The sequence below is a fragment of the Microtus pennsylvanicus genome, chromosome 10 (assembly GCF_037038515.1).
Source record: "Microtus pennsylvanicus isolate mMicPen1 chromosome 10, mMicPen1.hap1, whole genome shotgun sequence".
In the NCBI taxonomy this organism is placed as follows: Eukaryota; Metazoa; Chordata; class Mammalia; order Rodentia; family Cricetidae; genus Microtus; species Microtus pennsylvanicus.
This window is the reverse complement of record NC_134588.1, coordinates 45,629,268-45,650,135: the sequence shown is the minus strand read 5'-3', so window position 1 is coordinate 45,650,135 and position 20,868 is coordinate 45,629,268. Positions and strand designations below refer to the sequence as shown.

Here is a 20,868-nt window from a genome sequence, read left to right as displayed (position 1 = left end):
TGCTGTGAGCAAACCCTTAGGTGTCGCCGATTTACTGATTGTGTCCTCATTGTGGGCAGATGGACTTCTCAACACCAGCTCCTTCAGCCTGGAAGAGGAAGAGGAACTGGAGAGCGGAGGCTCAGCAGAATTCACGTGCTTCTCAGAAGACCTGGTGGCGGAACAACTGACCTACATGGACGCCGTAGGTCTCTTACTGTATCTCAGATGTGCTTCCACTAAAAACCTTTGTCAGTGACAATACTGGTGGCCCAGATAGGGCAGAGGGCAGCACTGGGGACCGGGCTAGAAATCCTTCTAGTCTTTGAGAGAGTCTGGCTGTAAAGCGAGAGTCGAGGTGCTATGTGACTCACTTGTATGAATAATTCAGGCCCAGCTCTTCTTGCAGCCCCGGGTGAAAGTGCATTTTCCTCGGAGCTCAGGTCACAGAGGGAAGTAAGAATTCTAATCCTAGTGAAACAGAATCTACCCTGTTCTGCGGGTATTTCTCTCCCTTCGGACTCATAAATATTTCAAGAGCCGAACTGTTTATTTGGAGGATTGTAAAGGGGTCAGAGCACAAGTTAGGATGAAATAAATTCATTGACTCCACATGTGACCGTATCTGGCGGAGGGTTTGCACGTGTGCTTGCTGCACATTTGAGGCCGGACGGTTTCTGTGTGCTGTGCACATTGGACCGTGTGAGTCACATTTCAAAGCTCCAGGTTTGCTGGAACGCACAGTTAAAGAATTACCCATGGTCAAGGTGGCCGTTCTCTTCTGCTCCTAACTGAGAGCTGCCGCTTCTGCAGCATACAGAACGGCCAAAGTTTCCAACCAGTGAGAAAGCAAATAAAGTATGGAAAGCAGATAGTCTATACGGAACACATGCTGGGTGGAAAACAGATCAGAGAGTCTACACAGAACACATGCCGGCTATCTTTCTTATAAACCAACTTTTACACATCTTATATTGAGTTGTACAAATGAGAATCTGATCTATTCAACAATTTTTTTGGTTGTACAACTGATAGAATAAGGGAAAATTGAAAAATATCTTATTTTTATCGCTTTAAGGGAAAGAGCTGGAAACCAGGCTTTAGGTCCCCCATGCTTCTGTATGGTTTGTGAGGCTGGATTTTTCCCCTCCTATTAGCATCTTTCTCTGCTTTGAAAAATGAGGAACAGTCGCACTGAAAGATGTGGCATGTGCTATAGTGATGTGGACTCCTTCCCAGGTGTCCCGAGAGCATCTGTCCGCGTGGTAGATGACTGGCGGTTGTCCAGGACACTTCAATCGCTTTTGATTCAAAGGATCATGTGGGGTCCAGTTGTGGTGGCTCATGCCTTTAATTCTAGCACTAGGGATGCAGGAGCAGGTGGATCTCTGTGAGTTCAAGGCCAGTCTGCTCTACACAGTGAACTCCAGGACAGCCAGGACTACATAGGGAGGTTCCATTTAAAAATAAATCCAAAACAAACAAACAAACAAACAAACAAAATCCATAAACAAACAGAAACCACCAAGTAGTAAGTCAGGTGGAGAAAGGTGATTTATCCTTAGAAAACACCGATCTGCAGATGTCCTAGACGGCGTGTCCCTCGGAGCTTCTGTGATGTCCTTAATGTCCATTCCTCTTTCGTTTCAGCAACTATTCAAGAAGGTCGTGCCTCACCACTGCCTAGGCTGCATTTGGTCTCAGAGGGACAAAAAGGAAAACAAACATTTGGCTCCTACGATCCGTGCCACCATCTCTCAGTTTAATACCCTCACCAAATGTGTCGTCAGCACCATCCTGGGGAGCAAGGAACTCAAAACTCAGCAGAGAGCCAAAATCATCGAGAAGTGGATTAACATTGCTCACGTAATTGTCTTATACAAAAGTCTTTGTGTTTGGTAGATGGTCTTCCTGAGGCTCTGTGGCTTCAGGCCTGAGTCCTCAGACGTGAATTACACTCCGCTGACGCTCAGAATCCAGGCTGTTGGAGCTGTTGACATGTCACGTGACTAGCGTCTAGCACCGTGTACAGAAGGCAGTCTCCAAGTCACTGTTCTTCTAGTCTATGAGTTCCTAACGTGTGCGAGTTCCAGTATCATTTACTTTCGGGATATAGAAGCTCAACCACAATTGATTTAGCTATGCAGGAGCCAGTTACTGAGGTGACTTCTGCCTGTGCAGGGGAGGGTCAGCAATATGAGTGTAATAGATGTGGAAGAGGGAAAAGTTACCCCTGAGTAAAGTTGGTCAAGGAAGACTGTGGGAGTGAATTTAGCTTTATCTGTTGAAGAGTGGGGTTGTAGGTACTTGAAGATGAAAGTTTTCTTCTAGGCAAGAGGAAGCTACAGTAAAAATGAAAGAGTGATTGTTACTCTATTATGTTCTGGGCCATGATTAACCCTCAACCAAAACAAAACACATTTTGCTTCATGTTCCATTAGATATATTTTTCCACTAAGCCTGTTTGTAGGGCATGATACCTGAATAGTTTACATTTTCTTTTATTGTTTTTAACCAAAGAATAAAGCCACAGACGTTCCAGAGAATTTGCCCTTTTTTTTTTTTGAGTCTTTAGAACAGCCTATCGCCCCTCACATGCTAGTGTCAGAAAGAAATGAACAGGAAGCAAAACACAGATGTCGTAAAGAACTTACCTCTCTCCTGTTATAAGTCAAACTTATTTCTCCACAAAAATAACTGCAAGAAGTTTTGAGGGAATTTGACACTAGCATGGGATGTCTCTTTCTCTTTAGAATTGTAAGAAAATATTTTTTGTCACAACCTTTATGCCTCAAAACTAATGGTCTTTATGCTTCGAATTCATGGACCTATTTAGACAGGAAAAACACACCTTCCCAGTGTGTGGCGGAGTGACTTGAATAATGAATTTTAGTTGAAGTTAAATATAGATTGTGTGTTTCTATGGTAGAGAAGCTGTGGATAACTCAGAGTGTACTCCACATCCTATAGCGTGTGGAGAAAGCCAGGAGTCTTTATCCTTGCTCTTTCTTGGGCTTTTCCCCAGTGTTGAATATGCTGTGTTTCTTGAAATCGTGTAGAATAACATCATAAAACGCTAAAACTCACAGGTGGTTTTCTGCCAAGATTTATTTTATTCTTCCCTCATTAGTCACAGTCGATTTCTATTGAAAAAAAAGTTTGAAAAATGCTATTAATTTTGCTTGTAGAAACGACTTCTGACCTAATATGGGTGTGTGCTCTTGGCCTTGCCTCTGTGCTGCATTCTTGGTCTTGCATTGCGTCTTTTGGAAGATGCCTCCTTTTTAAAAAACGTGACTGGATGCTTCATGCGTTCCCTTAAGCCCTTAGCCTCAGCCTGTTACTGAATAATGCATTCCATATGTTTATTACGATGGACATGAGATATCAGGGACTGGGTGTCTTTATTTATTGCAAGTTTTCTGGTTTTCTAGAACATAATTTTGGGATGCTGAACCTTTGTTGAACCACGCTGTCAGAGTGTGGTTTCCAGACTGCAGCAGCTCTACACCCTCCCTTCCTCCCTCCCTCCCTCCCTCCCTCCCTCCCTCCCTCCCTCCCTCCCTCCCCCTTCCCTTTCTCCTTCTGGCCCTTCCTCTCTTTTTCTTTTCTTTTTTAAATAAAGGGGACTTTAGGACATTTTTAAAGACCGGGTGTGACTTTTATGAAATACATTGAAATTTACTTTGAAGAAAACATTTAAGGGTTTGATTGGCATGCAAGATTTTATCATGCCAAATTGGGGAATTCAGTTTCCCTCCATAGTGCAGATCAAAATTGCTTAGCAAAATGATTCTTGAAGCAGTTTGCACTTGGTGTTCTGCATGAACCCAAACATGTACTCATGCAGTGTACTCAATGTAAACCCTGGATACAGTGCACTCCTCTGTACTTACATGTAAATACCTCTGACATTTTCCCAGGGTCACTTCCCCAGGCCAGCTACCAGCCTCTCTCTCTCTCTCTCTCTCTCTCTCTCTCTCTCTCTCTCTCTCTCTCTCTCTCCCCCTCCCTCCCTCCCTCCCTCCCTCCCTCCCTCCCTCCCTCCCTCCCTCCCTTTCTCCAGGGTCACTGGCTGCCCATATGGGCTTGGTCCCTTATGGTAGGATACATTTAAGCCAGGAGTTTCTCTCCTTACCCAGAAAACAACACCCAGAATCTTTCTGCTTTGTTTTAAAACATTGCCAAAATGAATCTTACTTTAAAAGCCCAAGTTATTTTGGAAACATCGAAGTACCAAGGTGTTTCTGAATGTTTACTATTGTGGGACAAGCCAATTTGAAACCAAATGACTGTGTATAAAAATATTCCCCCTTGAATAAGATCATGAAAGCCCAAGTTCAACTTGTGGTGAATTTTTATTGCCAAGTTATATACACCTCGCAGGGCACGGGCTCTTTGTACCATCTGAACTTACAGTGGTTTCTGCCCAGCTCCCTCAGAGAGCCGCAGGACACAGTGATCCCCCGCATATATTTTTAAGGCATGCCTATGTAAGCTTTCTGCAGAAGAAAGTTGACCTCTCCAGCGTAGCCGTGCATGCTTACCGCCTCGAGTTGTTTTTACTGGGAAAGCTGGAAACTATAAAACTGTAACAACAGCGCAAAAATATATTGGGGGTGGGGGTGGGGACCAAACTGACGGTGCCAAAATCTATAAAGTGTTTTGGTGACTGGGGCGGGAGGAAGGAGCCACTTTTTGATGTGCAGTATTTATACAGCTGCCTATTTAGTGGTAAGAATTCATAGCAGCTGTAATACCTCTAACACAGGAAGCCAGCGACCCACTGCAATACTGATGTCTAAATGCCTTTTATGTCCCTGTCGCTCCCCGCACAGGAATGTAGGATCCTGAAGAACTTTTCCTCCTTGAGGGCCATCGTTTCCGCCCTGCAGTCCAATTCCATCTATCGGCTGAAAAAGGCTTGGGCTGCCGTCCCAAAGTAAGTTCCCCAGTGCCTGCTCAGTTCTTCTCTTCCCCGGGCGATCTGTTGCTGCTTCCGTACCATGGGTGCTTACCGTCAGAACACGTATTACATGACAAGAGAAACATATCTGAAACCCCACGTGTGTTCCAGGAAGGGCACATTAATGAATTTCGCAGAAGGGCTACTGTAGGAATCACACTGACTCAGTGTGTGCCAGAGCCGTGATTACCACCAGCCTGGGGCTGCTATGAAAGGTGTGTTTAGTATCTGGGTTTACGGGGACAAGGTCATGAGTGGTGAGGCTGGGCAGTTTGCATGATTTCTGGTTATTTTCTGGCCCATTCCAAAGCCCTAAGCTGCTCTAGGATGGGAGGGATGGCGTGTGCGGTTAGGACCCTGATGGTCAGTAAAAAGCGATGGCGCCGCTTCTGCTTCCTTAGGCGAGGGGCTTCTTTCAAGGTGCACATCCTGTGCTGTTCTTTCTTCAGACTTCTTACTTCTTAGTTCCAGCCTTTGGAACTGGTACCACAGTGTGATCTTACTCTGTCCCTCTTGCTGTTTCTTCCACTTCTGGAACTTTGTGGACCAGAGACTTTTTTTTTTCAAAGAAATGAAGAGTTTGTTCCTACATTAGTTCACTTAGAGGATGTCTATGTCAGAGTCTCTACTGCTCTGATAAACACCATGGCCAAAAGCAACTTGGGGAGGAAAGGGTTGACTTCACTGTACAGTTCCTAAGTCCATCCAGAGGAAGTCAGGGTGGAACCTGGAAGAACGGTGCGCACTGGCTTGCTCGGCCTTCTTTCTTCTACCATCCACGATGACCTGCTTGGGATGGCACCACCATAGTAAGCTGGGTGCTCTCCTATCTACCATCCGTCAGGAAAATGCCCCACAGATTTGTGTACAGGCCTACAGGCCAATTCTATGGAGCATTTTCTTGGTTAGGGTCTCTTCTTCTGGGTGATGGTGGTACACGCCTTTAATCCCAGCTCTCAGGAGGCAGAGACAGGCAGATCTCTGTTAGTTTAAAGCCAGCCTGGTCTACAGAGTGAGTTCCAGGACAGGCTCCAAAGCTGCAGAGGAACCCTTTCTTGAAAAAAAAAATCTCTTCTTCCCAGAATATTCTTGCTTGTGCCAAGTTGACATAAAACCAGCCAGCCAAGAGGGTAAGCCTTGTGTCATGGGTCCCATTGGGCTAGCTCCGTCCAGACCTTCCGAGGCTTGAACTGGTAAGGCTGCCAAGCTGTATCAGGAAGAGTGTGGGAACTGCCCATCTTCCCTGTATGCAGTACAGTCAGTGCTGATCAGGAGGGAAGTCAGCGGACTCTCTAGCTACGGCTGCCCTGAGTTTGCACTCAAGCCGCAAGCCCTGGGTGTGTGGTTCCATCATCACCCACAATGGATTAAGCCCTAAGGGACTGATACTGTTTGTGGTAATTCCTTGTCTGGGTAACTGCTACAAAACACCCGAGCAGAGCAACCTAAGGAACAAAGGGTTTAGTTTGGGTTACAGTTCTAGGGGCTAGAGTAGGTGTGGCAGTGGGGGTAGGAAGTGGCTGAAAGCTTGTATGGAGCTTGTTGTTTCCTTACCATCCAGCCCAAGACTCCAGCCTTGGGGTAGTATGGTCACATTTAGGGCAGTGTCGTAGCTACGCTCTGTCACTGTGAAGACCAAAGCGATGTATAGAGGAATACATTTAATCGGGGGCTGGCTTGCAGTTTCAGAGGATGAGTCCCTATGAGTCCATACCATAATGGCAGGGAGCATGGTGGCAGGCATGCGTGGCTCTGGAGCAGTAGCTAAGAGCTTACACCTTGATCTGAAGATAGTGGAGAGAGGAAATGGAATCCAGCATTTAAAACCTCCAAGCCCACCCACAGTGACACACCTCCTCCAACAAGGCCACCCTTCTAATCCTTCCACACAGTTCTGCCAACTGGGCACCAACCATTCAAATAGATGAGCTTACTGAGGCCCTTCTGGTTCAAACCACTGTAGGTGGGGTTTTCCACCTCAACCATGTCTAGATTTTTTTTTTTCCAAAAAGGGTTTCTCTGTAGCTTTGGAGCCTGTCCTGGAACTTGCTCTGTATACCAGTCTAGCCTCGAATGCCTAGAGATCTGCCTGTCTCTGCTTCCCAAGTGCTGGGATTAAAGGCATGCACCAACACGTCCTGACTATGTATTTTTAGAAATATACCTGGGGGGAGGGAGAAATATACCCAGAGAGATCTCCATGATGATTCTAACCACCATCATGCTATTCAACTCTGTAAGAGGCCCACATTGGCAAGCCAGAATGTCACAGTTTCTGCTGGAGAATGGGTGCCAGAGGACTCCTGTTTACAGATGAGACAAGAAGCGGCTCTTATTGGTTAGGTAATTCTTTGATGCTGTACAAGGAAGGAATTAAAATGAATGGTATTAGTCCTAGCATTCGGAATGCAGAGGCCCGTGGACCTCTGTGAGTTGGATGCCAGCCTGATCTATATAGCAAGTTTCAGGCTAGCCAGGGCTACATAATGAGACCTAGTCTTAAAAAACCAATCTTAATATGCTTGGAGTTACATAGCTGAAGAAGCCACACCCACCTGGACTACAAACCTCCAAGTGTGTCAGAATAAAAATGCTTTTCAGGTCCACTACACTTTTCTAGATTACCACTCTTGTTCCCCCCACCTTTTTCTTTCTTTCTTTTCTTTTTCTATTTTCAGTAGTGCCTGTTACTCTGTATGAGAGTTGATTAATTTTCCCCTGAACGTACATTTATTGAAAGCTATAGGTCGTGAAGAATCATTTGATGGCAGTATCTGGTAAAGTAGGAGGGGGAAATCAGAAGCCTACATCCCCTACGCCTTGGTACGCCTTCCTTACCCCTCATTACTGTTCCACACAAACAAGGGAATGGCCAGATATTAAAATGTGCTCTTGTCTGATGTCAGAGAAAGAATGGTTGTGACTTTCATTGGTGGGTGACTAGTGGCCTAACTAGCCCAGGAACTCTCCTGCAGCAGGTCTGAATCTTAAACTACAAGTTGAAAAACTAGCGCACAGGGGGCTCGAGAGATAGCTGCATGGTTGAGAGCCCTCCACGTTCTTGTGGAGGACCCAAGTTCAGTTCCCAGCACCCACATTCATTTGTAACTTTAATTCCAGAGGACCAAATGCCTCTGGACTCTGAGGCCACTACACTAATACACCTCACAGACAGACACACATAAACACACAGTGAAAGTAATGCAAATAAATCTCTAAAGTAAAAGTCTACAATCCATGTGCCTTAGTTTCTTGGGTTGCCAAAGAGAAGATTCGTTCTTTTAGCTGGATTTTCAAACAATTTTTCAAAAAAAAAAAAAAAAAAGAACGAAAAATCTCAAAACTGAATTGTCGGCCATGTGTGAGTGTTGGTGGTTGGTTTTTGGTTGAGAAAGGATGCCATAGCCTATCGCTGGTACCCTTTCCATGTCAGTTGTATGTGCTCTCCATGGCTAAATGCTGGGAGGGGGAGTCGTGAGGGGGAGTCGTGGGCTCTTACTTAGGAATCACTTTCATTATCATCCTTTACATTGCTAGCTTTCACTGCAGACTCTTCTTTCTATTGAAGGACTTGCATAACTAAGTTCTTAATTGTTTTCTCCACAACAGAAATAGCTTTCTTTTCGTGGTTTGGTTATACAAATAATGTTATACTCATTATAATGCAAATAAGTCTTAATAATGGCCTTTTTATGGTAATAAAGTTGCGGTACACATGGGAATTTGGCTGCTAATCATTTGTGGCCCCTGGAGCCATCCATTCAGTGGCTGTGGAGAGATGTGTATACACAGACAAGACAAGCGGGATGCTTTGGGGGCAGTGCATGGGGCGGGGCATGAGCCTCACAGGTGCTTTACACCTGCCATGCTTCAGTGGCTTTCTTGTATACAGACGAGGAAATTGAAACAGCAAAGGTAAGCCACTTGTCCAAGATCACTAAGGCAGTAAGTAGGCTTGAACCCATCTGCCATAACTGTAGAACCCACTGTGGTTCTACCAATCCTCTCTGACTGCGAGAATAAGAATACAGGCCCATGCAGACATTCGGGTTCTGTGTCTGTCCTCTCTGACTCTGAGAATAAGAAAACAGGCTGGGGTGCAAACATTTGGGTTCTGTATTTGTGGCCCTCAGAAGGTACTCTAGTGAAAAGCAGAGCAAACTTTTGGCCAAGGCATCTTTCTCTCTAAACATAGGTGTCTGCCAAGATCACCTCTACAAGACTCGGTGTATATTATTGGGATAAATGCTTTTTTTTTTTTGGATTTTCGAGACAGGGTTTCTCCGTAGCTTTTTGGAGCCTGTCCTGGAACTAGCTCTTGTATACCAGGCTGGCCTCAAACTCACAGAGATCCGCCTGTCTCTGCCTCCCAAGTGCTGGGATTAAAGGCGTGCACCACCACCGCCCAGCGGGGTAAATGCTTTTTAAACTTACTTAAGGGAACATCTCTCTAGAACTTGATGCCTCAAGCGAATCATCATTTTTTAAAATGAAATACATATGATTTAGAGCAATTTCTCCTATCGTTTGGGTAACTGTGTTCATCTTTTACAAAAGCTGTCTACATGAGGACACTCAGTAGCTCCGTTTGTGTTACATTTCCCACCAATCCTGAGGGCCGTCCCGTCTTTCCTGGCAGTGTGGACTGAAGACAGCTAAGCTCAGGGGTTGCCTTTTTGCATCTGTTGTTTATTTTTCTTTCTTCCTTGCTCACAGGGACCGAATGCTGGTGTTTGAAGAACTTTCAGACATCTTCTCTGACCATAACAACCATCTAACCAGTCGGGAACTGCTCATGAAGGTGGGGCTCCTGCTGCGCTGACCTTGGAACCCACTTGTGTTGCCTCCCAGGGAAGCAGAATTTTTATCTCATCCTTAATCTAGGAAACTTGGGACTCAGAAAATTCAAAGCCCACTTGAACTTTCTCTTTCTACCCTTTCCTCCTTCCCACCCACACAACTGCATAAAAACCGGGGTTCAGGTGTGCAGGTCTCTAATAAGCAACTACTCAGTGCTAGCAGTTGCATGAATGGGCGGCCTTGAAATAGCCCTTCTCAGCAAAGCAACTCTTTGAACGTTTGAATGACAGGGCCAGTCTACAATTCCACATCCCCCCCCCCTTTTTTTTGACAGAATTGCACAATATTTTCAGTCAGCAATGTTTATTGAGCACCAGATAAGTGGTGACTCTTGAACTGCCTGTTGGGCAAAGGGGTAGCCTGACTCTTTATATACATCTTTAGAAACATGTTGAATGCCTAGCATTTATAAAACACTGGGCTTGCCTCTAGAAATATGAAGATTTATAACACAGCCTGTGTCTAGGAGTTCACCCGCAGTTGGGGGCTGTGAGCAATACAATACCCACTTACATGACAGATAACTTCATCACACTCAATGGGGCGTTAATATAGGCCAGATCCTGTCTTCATAGCTTCCGACCATCTAAATTTCATCATCTTCATTGTAGATAGCTAAGACCTATAGTGGATGTAGCATGTCCCTTATTCCTCAGGTACACACCTAACATATAGTATCACTGAATTTTGAATCCAACTTAGGGACAATCAAAAACTTGTGTTTTGTTTCACACTGCCTTGTGTGAAGCACACTCGCAGACTGTTGTTTGACCCCGTGGGTTACTGCGTTTGTCACTCACATAACTTTCTATTTTCCCGCCTTGGTTCCTTCTTGGCACAGATGATACAGGGTGGTCAGTTTATGTTGATGTCTGACTTGGGCTTCGGACTGCCCGATTACCTGCACCCTAAACAATGATTCGTGTGACTGTGTAACTCCTTACTTCATGTCTTTCTGGATTCGCAGACTTTATATGGAAACCCATCTGCCTGGAAGGCCATGGCTCAGTGGCCTCCCAGTCTGCAGCACAGAGCTAGACTAACTGGAGCCACACACTGAAATCCCAATAGCCCTGAATCATCCTCCCAAGGCAGATAAATTGAATGGTGTGCATCTCATTGCTGGTGACAGTCTTCTGGCTGAAACCTTAGATGCAGGCTATATCTAGACATTAAAGATCCCATAAACCTTTCTCAGACGGAGACATCCACCTCGGGACTCTAAGTTAAATGTCATATAAGGCTCCAACTGCAATGAACTGACAAACTTGGCGATGAGTTCAGGTGGCCTGTGCATTGTCATGGATGCTGGTGGAACGCCCTGGGCAGTCCATATGTGTGTGCAGGTCCCTTTCCTATTAGCTCTGTTGATCATTACTCATGTGGAGTGTATAGTTCTGGGTGTAACTTCTCAACACACTTGTAAATAATGAGATCAAGGTACTTAAGCTCTCAAAATAAGCACTAAGAAAAACTACTGGGCCCTGTTTCTAGTATGTTACTCCTAGACTCTGATTTATAGGGGGTAATCTTAGTTTAAAATGACCTATCTTCTACTTCTGGGTGCATGTAATATGCCACTTCTCTAAAATTATGGCCCAGACAACATACTTAGTAAACATTTGTGGTTTCCTTCTAACTGTTGAGAAAATATTTCTTAATTTCTTTTCAAAGACTGTCTTAAATTTATGATTTCTTCAACCTTATGATTTCTGAAACTTAGAAGAATTGCAGATCATTGAATCTATAGACGTTAAAACAACAGAAAGCAGAATGCCACCAAATCGTGGTTCTTGTGCCTTTGGTGGATGACAATTATCCCCGGTTGCTTTAATATGAACAACTTCTAAAAAGCCTCCCGGAGTCTGGCTCTGGTGGAAAAGAAGCTCTACAGTGCATTAACACCAAGGTCAGAGCAAGAGGCCATTTACACGCAAATGCCCACCCGAACAAAGCTGCCAGTTGCTCCTGGGCTGCAGTTTCACCGTCTTGTTCTTAAAATGGAGCCAGTATCCAGCAGACAGTCACTGGAGACTTAGCACAAGTCTCTCTGAGGCACCAGAGCAACACAAAGGCAGTTGGAGTCTGCAGAAGCAGAGACACAGGGCAGAAGCTCGCTCTAGGGAGAAGGTCAGAGGTGCAGAGGGCAGAGGAGCGAGGATTGCATTGAGAGGCTGGAGGAAGCACAGGGGGAACATTGAAATCCATTGACACAGAGGTAATGACTGAAGTTATTTCCGATGATACAAGTCTGCTGGAAACAGGATGACTGAGGGAGAGGGAAGAGCAGTCAGGAGTCTGCGTGTGAGCCACGAAGGAGGCTGGAGGAAAGAACCAGAGTGGTGCATTGCAGCCCACGGATGGTTTGCGGGAGGTTCAGAGGGGTGGTAAGAGGGGATGGCAATGTAAAGAATATCAGGCCGAGGAAGGAAATAGCTGCAGGTATTGGATGTGGCAGTTGAATGGATTTCCATTAGACATTCCATCAGGAAGAGCTAGCAGCGACTAGTCGTCTCTTCTCGTCCTTTTCTTTTTCTTTAGACGGCATCTCACTGTGTGGTTCAGGCCAACCTTGAATTCACAGTGTAGCCCAGGCTGGCTGTGGATTCATGATCCTCCTGCCTTAACCTCCCAAGTGCTCAGATTTCAGGAGTGCACTGCACGTGGTTGACTTGTCAGTTTTATGGCAGTGCTGCAGGGATGGACCCCATTAGTAGGAACCCACAAAGTTGTGGGATCAGTAGATCTCGCTCCTCATCTCTGGTCTTTTTATCTCCCGCTCATTGGACAGAGTCTTCAGTGATCCTTAATATCCCCCTGTTGTTTTTTGATTCTTAGGTTTAACTTTTTAGAAGTCCCTGTTAGGAATTTTAGATAAGCAGGGCATGGTAGAACACATTTTTAGTCCCAGCACTTAGGAAACAGAGACAAGTGACTCTCTGTGGGGCCAACCTCTTCCATAGCAAGTTCCAGGCTAGCCAGAACTACACCATTAAACTCTGTATTTAGAAAAAAAATTAGCAGAATTGATTTCTTACTCCAAACTAGATTTTCAGGATCCAGGAGCTCCTGTAATCGCCTGGTGTGGGAAGCAGCACATACCAGACTATTACCAAGAGTCCCCAGGAGGAACTATAGAATACCATGAGATGCTAGCTCTTGCTCTCAGCATCTGTCGTAGTAACCACTGAGGTAGGTTCTGTTTCCGAGTGGCATGCCCCAGACAGGATCACAGCTGGTAAATGACAGAATGTATTTATGCCTGGGCACTTTCAGTCAGACCCTGACACTGAGAAAGATTCTTTTTGTAATTGTGCGGTAATGTAAGGTCACATGCTTATAATGCAATAAACCCGGAAGAAACTGACTAAGGAAAAACTAATATAGAGTTTACCCTGAATTGCAAAATTGCCTTCCATTCATGCAGTTCCTGGAAAATGAGAACTTAACAAGACTCTAAAACCACAAAACTGAAACATTTTATGTTCAGTCAGCAAACCCATGATTGCTGCTGTTACATAGAAGTTCGGTTCTTGTGCCAGGCAGCGGCAGGGAGCATGGGTGGCCATCTGTCCTCAGACCCCAAGAAAACTCATGAGAGTTCCAACCTGGAGAGACATCTTAGGAGGACCAAGTGAACCCGCAAATGGCCCACCTTTCATTCATCGCGACGTACCGCAACACTGGAATTCCTCAAAATCTTGCTGGGCAAAGGTTTCATTTAGCCAAGAAGCACCACACAGTCCCCTTCCTTCCCAGAATGCTGGCACATTCATTCCAGGCCAAGATAAAGAAGTCATAAAATGTGCAGGAAGAAAGCTCATTTCTAAGACATAAGATTACTTGGCAAGAAACCTGGGATGTGTAGAAAACACCTCCCATTTTGGAAATCTCTTACCTTGTGTTGATGATTGATTTTCTAGTGAAATTAGGGACCCTGCTTTCACAGAGCTGGGGAGGGGGAGAGTGGTATAATCCCAGGCCACTGCCTGCAGAGACTAGTCTGCAGCAATGCCCCCAGCCCCAGTCATAACACAGCCCAAGGGCCTGCAGGGGGCTTCTTCATTTGCATGGCATCTTGGAACACAGGAAGAGATTGTATTCTAGAACCTAGACACCTCTTCCCCTTCTCTCCTGATTGGAATCCTCCATGACTCTCCTCTGTGTGTGCTCTGTCTCTTAGGAAGGAACCTCAAAATTTGCAAACCTGGACAGCAGTGTGAAAGAAAACCAGAAGCGGACTCAGAGGCGGCTGCAGCTGCAGAAGGATATGGTATGTGTGCCTGTGTTCTCCGGCAGGAGAGTGCCCCGTGTACTTGGCCAGGCAGCTGGCACACGACCCCAGCGTCTTCCATCTGCAGGGCACCTGGACTTGTCAAAGCTCTCTCTCATTCTTTGCCTTAACCTGTGAAGTTTTTATCAAAAGTGTTAGACCCAGTGAGAATGAATACCAAGAGTTGCAAATTCCATAGACAGCCACCCCTCCAGATGATGATGAAGGAAAGTGTGCAGTGGGCATATCTCCATCCTTCTTGCCATCCCCTCCACCCACTTTTACACCTGTAGGCTGCTGCCACTTTGGCCAGAAGCCTCCTAGGCTTTTTGCTTACATCAGCGTTGGGCATATAATGGCCCAGGAAAGACAGTCTCCTGTTAGGAAGATTTGGTCCTTGTATTTAGATATCATCACTCATTTGTTCCCAGCCTCCCAATCATTGCCTAGCTCTCCTTACTAATTCTGGGTCCTAACCAGATCTAGTCCAGTTCTCAGAGAATACCAGGCCTCCTTTCTGAAGGCAGAGGCATAGTGATCATCATCTTTGGCTCTGTCCTTAAATCCTCAGCTTCTAGCAGAGAGTGGGGGTGGGGTGGGGGACAGAAAGGGGATATTAGAGACTAGACAGCGAATATTCTCACCCTTGCCTGGAGAGAACTTTCCTTAGGGCTGGCCATAGATTGGCAATACTTTTGAGGGTTGGAACTCTTGTGTAACCTAAAAGCTGACCAAACTTGAAAGTGTTTCACGTTGTTTTTGGTTGTTCAGAGACAGTTAAAAATAGCTGCTACCGAGGGAGGGGTAGAGATTATTTTAGTTCAGGATAAGACCTTGTACACACAACGGGGAGGACAAACTAAACTGCAGCTGACAGTAAGTTTCTGAAGGACAAAGTCCTGCCTGGTGTGAACTGGCTGAGCACACGGCCTGCCTTGCGTCAAGTGGCCTGGCCTTGCCCTGGCTCCGACCGCGCTGCTGCCAGAGTTCCCCTGAGTACCTGCATATATGAGATGTCCGTTTCCAGCCCACCGTTTCTTTCCCTGAAGAGTGCTTGTGCCTCAGTGGGCTTGTGGGAACACAGACAGCTCCAAAGGAGATTTGGTGGGATGAATATTAAAAAACCTTTGTTCATTTCTCCCCACTTTTAACAACATCCATGATGGTGGTGTAACAGGCAATCCTAAGAAATTAAACTGACAGAATCCTGTCAGTTAAAACCCAGACCTTGCTGGAATTCACCTGTCTGTTGTAGGACCCAGTCCAGCATGCCAACAGCACTTAGCTGTCAGCATTTTCCAGTCACTTCTAGTCCATGGCAGCTTCAGAGCCTTAACTTGTTTGTCATGACCACGACAGTCATCAGGAGTACCACCCGGGTCTCCTGTAGAATGCCCCAGGCTGGGTTTGTCTTTGTTTGTCTAGTGATTAAACCGAGGTCACACCTGTTTGGAAAGAATGTCACGGGAATGAAATACCCCTCTTGTCACATCCTGTCAAAGAGTTATGTGGTGTCAGAGTGGTATTTGCTGTCATGTTGATGGTGTCCCTGGCCATGAGCCCACCACTACGTTGGTTAAAATAGAGTTTGCCAGCTTAACCTCTGTAAAGCCAGCCCTCTCTGTCTTCCTGCATTGCTGATAGTGATGGCCCAGAAACCTTGCCCTGGGAAATAGTGGTATATTCTTAATGATGCCAAGGCCATGGCCATCAGGGCATTCCAAACATCTAGAATTGTCAGCACACGTTGAGGAGAGCAGACCCCACTACCAGAGCCTGATCACAGCAGACCCCACTGTGAACGCACTTGTACACATGTATGATCTCCGGGCTAGAGGCTTGCTTTTCCTGAAAGTTAGACATTAGGTCATGTAGTTCCTGTCCTGTTTGCGTAGGTCTTTAAAGCAATTTCAGTCCGGCAGGAGACACTAATAACTCCAAATTAGTTTTGCCTGGCTCCCTTTCCTCTGGTTGTGTGGGTTACCGAAGCCGTTAAACATTCCAGTGACAGTAAAGACAGCTCCATCTTCTTCAGGGTGTGATGCAGGGAACTGTGCCTTACCTGGGCACCTTCCTGACCGACCTGACCATGCTGGACACTGCTCTGCAGGACTACATTGAGGTGAGTTCTCTGCAGCTGCCTGCAGCCGAGCCTGCGGCCTTCTTCTTGGCTTCCTGGGGAAGAAATTTGTTTCTCTCAGTATCTTGTTAGAGCCCACAATGCACGCGGTAGTAGACTGGGCAGTGAGAAAACAAAACAAGCACCAGAAGACCCCAGAAGTGGTGCAGAGGCCAGCGAAAGCAATCGCTGCCTGTTGAAACAGGCAGCCGTGGATAGGAACGGTGGCAGTGAGCGCGGAGTGCAGCGGGAGGCGAGGGAACACCTTAGATGGTGGGGCATGATGGGGGTCCCTATGAAGACACATGATGAAATGCCTCTTGAGGGGTGGGGTCTGAGCATGGACACTGCAGACGGCCTTGAAGAGATGATACACCCCAACTCTCTGTCTGGAGAGTAAAGAATGAACAAGATGAATGAATTTTCCAGCAGGTCCTCCTCTTTTCTTTATAATCATTGTATTCCTGCCTCCTGCTCTGGAGTGTGCACTTGGATCCACCTACTGTCTTTCTTCTGCAGCGAAGACAGGTGAATTCCATCCAAACAAGCAGCCTGTTGATAGCCACACTAAAATGTTAAGTAGGAAGAATTTGATATTTGAAATGAGATTTAAAGGTTATTTGTAGGGCTTGGCTTCTAGCTCCAAGCACTTGCCTCTCATGTCCTGGTTCAGTTCCCAGCAATGCCTAATAAGCATAAACAAACCACAGGCGACACACAGCACAGCACACTACAAACCAAAAGCAGCCTGCGCATGTGCACAACGCTGCGTCTCCTGTGCAGCCTGCATGTGTGTGCTGCAGCTAGAAAGGGAAGCTGCTTTACATACTTTCAAGGATTCTTTAGGTGGTATAGGCATGCCTGTCGATTTTGCATTGCCCGAGTGTGTGTCTCTTCATGGCCTCTGCCTCAGCTTATCTCAGGAAACACCCTTCTGTGCTGAGGAACTGTGTGGAGTAGGCAAATACAGAGAAATTAAATTTAACCTACTGAGAGTAGGGATGGCGGTGATGAAGAATTGAAACTTAATTTCCATGGTGCTGTGGAGAAGTGACTTCCCTTCTGATCAGCCACTGACGGTTTGGTTTCCAGCGTGAGTCAGTGGCATCTGCTTTATTGTCTTGGGTCAAGGGGATGAGTGGGGTGGAGTTTGCTCTTCACTGGCTTGGCAAATGTGTTGGACTCTGACTCACGGGGCTTTCTCATGGAGTTGCTTTCAGATTTTAAGAGTTGGTTGTCTACCCTGACCTGTCATAAATGAACATTGTTCTCTAAGAAAAAGATGGTTGTCTTCCATGTTGCTGCCATGTTAATAGGAGCATTAATAATGACAACTCTGTCATCCCCTTGACTTATTTAGTGTGAGCCACGGCAGGCAGCACATGGCTCTGCAGTTTGGTTGATTACACTCTTTAAACATCTCTTTCAGGGTGGACTGATCAACTTTGAGAAAAGGAGAAGGGTAAGTGGAACTCTTCACCTATAGGCCATATATTAGGCCTATATATATAGGCTGGCCAGTTTATTGCATCTGTGCATGAAAAACTGAAAGAAGTGGAGACAAATCTTGTTCTTTTGTTTTTGGAGAGGCAGAAAAAATGATACTCATTAAACATTTTAAATATACCGTATGTTTGGCATGCTCCTATACATGACTCCACGAGAGCCCCACGAGGTCATTTCCCTCATTTTCAGTCAAAGATGAGGATGGAAGAGATTGAGTAGCTGGTCCAGATTCAGCTGCTGATGAGCCAGAGTTCAGATTTTGTCCAGCTGCAAAGCTCATTAATAGATAAAGGTAGTTTAGATCTGTACATGTAGCTCAATGGTAGGGCACTTGAACTAGCATGCATAAGGTCTTGCATTTGATGCCTAAAACACACACACAGACATACATTAACAGATTTCTTTCCTTACCCCTGCTTCATCTGCTTCTATAGAGCTACTTTTAGAAAAGCAGGTTTACTCTATCGTTAGTGATGATGTATTATGCATATGAAAATTATTGCTGAGAATAGATTTTGAATATTCTCCTACAGAGAAGTATGTGAAACATTTAATATGTTAGTTAGCTTGGTTTAGTCATCCCACAACAAATACCCATTCCAAAATATCATGTGCACACCTTGAATATATGCCTTTTTCTTTTTTGCTTTTTTGAGACAGAGTTTCTCTGTGTAGCTTTGGAGCCTGTCCTGGAACTCATTCTGTAGACCAGGCTGGCCTTGAACTCACAGAGATCTACCTGCCTCTGATTTCCAAGAGGATTAAAGGCGTGCACCACTAACACACACACACACACACACACACACACACACACACACACACACACACATCCATTTTTGTTAGTGGAATAAAAAACCAAGTTCATCTATTAAGGAAATAAGTTTCTAAGAGTGAATGGCACTAATAAAAATGGTTGCTCCTATGGGTCTGTCTGGGTGAGGAGACGACATAACCCCCCCCCCCCCCGTTAGATTACCCAGTATTCTATGTCAAACTTGAATCTTTCTATGGATAGAATAGTTCTGCACTATGTGTTTTAAGTGCAGATTTTGCTATAATGTCTCTGTCAAATGGGCACGAGAGAGGCCTTTGAATGTTTGAAAGGAAGATGGGTGAGTGTTATAACCACCCTACAGAGCTTCACCGTCTTCTGTCTGTCCTTCTGTTCTACCAGCACTGTTGATGTCCCTAACAGGGAGTTTGGAGACTTCTGCAATGGGAAGCCAGAGCTCCCTTCCCTCTTGAGTCCACAATCCAGGAGGGAGACAGGCGGATGAGCAGGCAGCCAGAATTTATCTTTATCCAAGTTCAAAGCAGAAGTGGAGGCTCTTAGAGAAGCGCTAGGAGGCTGAGTCTAGTCTCAGCTCGTGAGGTCAGGGAACAGTGCCGGAGTGAAGACCATGGTGCGAGCAGCCAGCCAGGCTAGGACCGAGCGGAGTTTTCTGTCCCTCGCCTGCTGAACCTTCTGTGGCATGGTGGGAAATACTCCTTGGCTGCACTGGGTGCGGATGAGACCACTGATTTGAAGGCTGCGCCCCCAAGGCCCCACCAGCTCTTTAGTTACTTCTGTCGTGTCCTGTTTTGCCCCCACAGTGCCCCGTGCTTGTGCCTTTAAATTCAGCATTAACCTAGAAACTGCTTCCTTTCCTTTTAAGACTAAGAAGTCAGACATTTGCAAAGTTTGAGTAGGAAACCTAAAGCTACAGTTTGTCCTCACTGCTGACATTATGAAAGGGACCTTGAAGCCTGTTAAGAGGGATAAATAATTTTGGACATAATCATGTACTCACTTTGCTTGTTCTCTCGTGAGCTTCAAAAGGTTAGTTAAAAGATTTACTAGAGTAGTAAAAACCCAAGGATTCGGGAAACCTAAACATAAGCTTTGTGAGAGCCATGCTGTTTAGATGGTCGGCCCCACCAGTGCGCATTTATTGAGGGGAAGCGCTGGAGAAGCTGTGGTGGGGAGCTGGGAGCTTCTTGACTTGAAGCATTTCTTTCCTTCCTTCCTTCTTTGTTTCTTTCTTTCCTACTCTCTCTTTTTAAGAAATACGAGTAAAACTCATATATTCCACCAATCTTATACTTAAAAGGAAAAAGAATCCCGAGAATGGAAGTAGGGAGGCCAAGGCGCCATTGTAAACTGAGCCAGCGACTAGTGGGCCTGCTTTTGATGGTGTCTTTAGTCATATGAATTTTGTTTTTCAAAGAGAAAAAAACAGAAGCATGCAAGGACTTAAGGGGTTTGAAGTGGTACATATGTGTATTTTAAATTTATTTTTGTTTGTGGTAATAGGAATTAAACCCAGGATGTTGTGTATGCCAGGCACACACTCAACCACCGATCCACACCCCCACCCCTGAGTTAGAGCTTTTAAGACTCATTCATTTACTTTCCAAAGCAGCAGCATTTCAGAGTCCTCTTCAATGGACTTCTCTTTATTTTCCATGTTGAAAAGATTGGTATTTGTTATTATCTCATTCATTATTATTTGTAATAATACAAATCTGTAATTTGTTATTTGTAATATTTTATTACTCCCTCTCCTTTTGGTTTTCTGTTCTAATGTAGGAATTTGAAGTGATCGCCCAGATAAAACTCCTACAGTCCGCTTGCAACAGCTACTGCATGACCCCGGACCAGAAGTTTATCCAGTGGTTCCAGAGGCAGCAGCTTCTAACAGAGGAGGAGAGGTAGGCTGGGTTATCACCCGTAGGGGAGGAACCGTCGTGCTGGTAGAGGCATAAAGGGGCTAGGACCTTGCTGGGTCGTCTCTTCAATGGCTCTTGGGTTCCTGTTCTAAGTGTCCTGGTCCTTGGTTTCAGAGGGAAGCTGAGTGGCCAGGACTAGGGAATGGGCGTTTAAGTCCTGCCCTGCCACTCACCTTTGAAATCTGGAGCAGTTCCTTTATTTTTCCTCATCTTCAGGATGCCTGTTTGTAAAAATGTTTATTTTAAGCATAAAAATCGTATTCTGGAAAGTACCATTAGAATGCCACTGCCATTGTCACAGAGTTGACAGCGTTAGCTTTCAGAGAGCGGAAGAGGAAGAGGAACCCATGAGAGACGGAAATAAGAGAAGAACTGAAGTCCTGGGATGCTGTGGGCAGGAGGAGGTCATTGACGAGGAGTGGGGGATGGGATGCTTTGCAGATCTACCCGTAGGCT

General features: G+C 45.5%; 1 protein-coding gene across 3 annotated transcripts in view; it reads left to right on the top strand.

Moving 5' to 3' along the window:
- The window catches only part of Rgl1 (ral guanine nucleotide dissociation stimulator like 1), a 271,229-nt gene that overhangs the window by 235,029 nt on the left and 15,332 nt on the right, over window positions 1-20,868 (top strand). For all 3 annotated transcript variants that reach the window (XM_075988232.1, XM_075988230.1, XM_075988231.1), the window contains 8 exons: window positions 60-184; window positions 1,630-1,845; window positions 4,818-4,921; window positions 9,662-9,746; window positions 13,989-14,078; window positions 16,114-16,200; window positions 17,627-17,659; window positions 20,273-20,394. In XM_075988232.1, coding sequence (XP_075844347.1) covers window positions 60-184; window positions 1,630-1,845; window positions 4,818-4,921; window positions 9,662-9,746; window positions 13,989-14,078; window positions 16,114-16,200; window positions 17,627-17,659; window positions 20,273-20,394 — 862 coding nt within the window. The remainder of the gene's footprint in view (window positions 1-59; window positions 185-1,629; window positions 1,846-4,817; window positions 4,922-9,661; window positions 9,747-13,988; window positions 14,079-16,113; window positions 16,201-17,626; window positions 17,660-20,272; window positions 20,395-20,868) is intronic.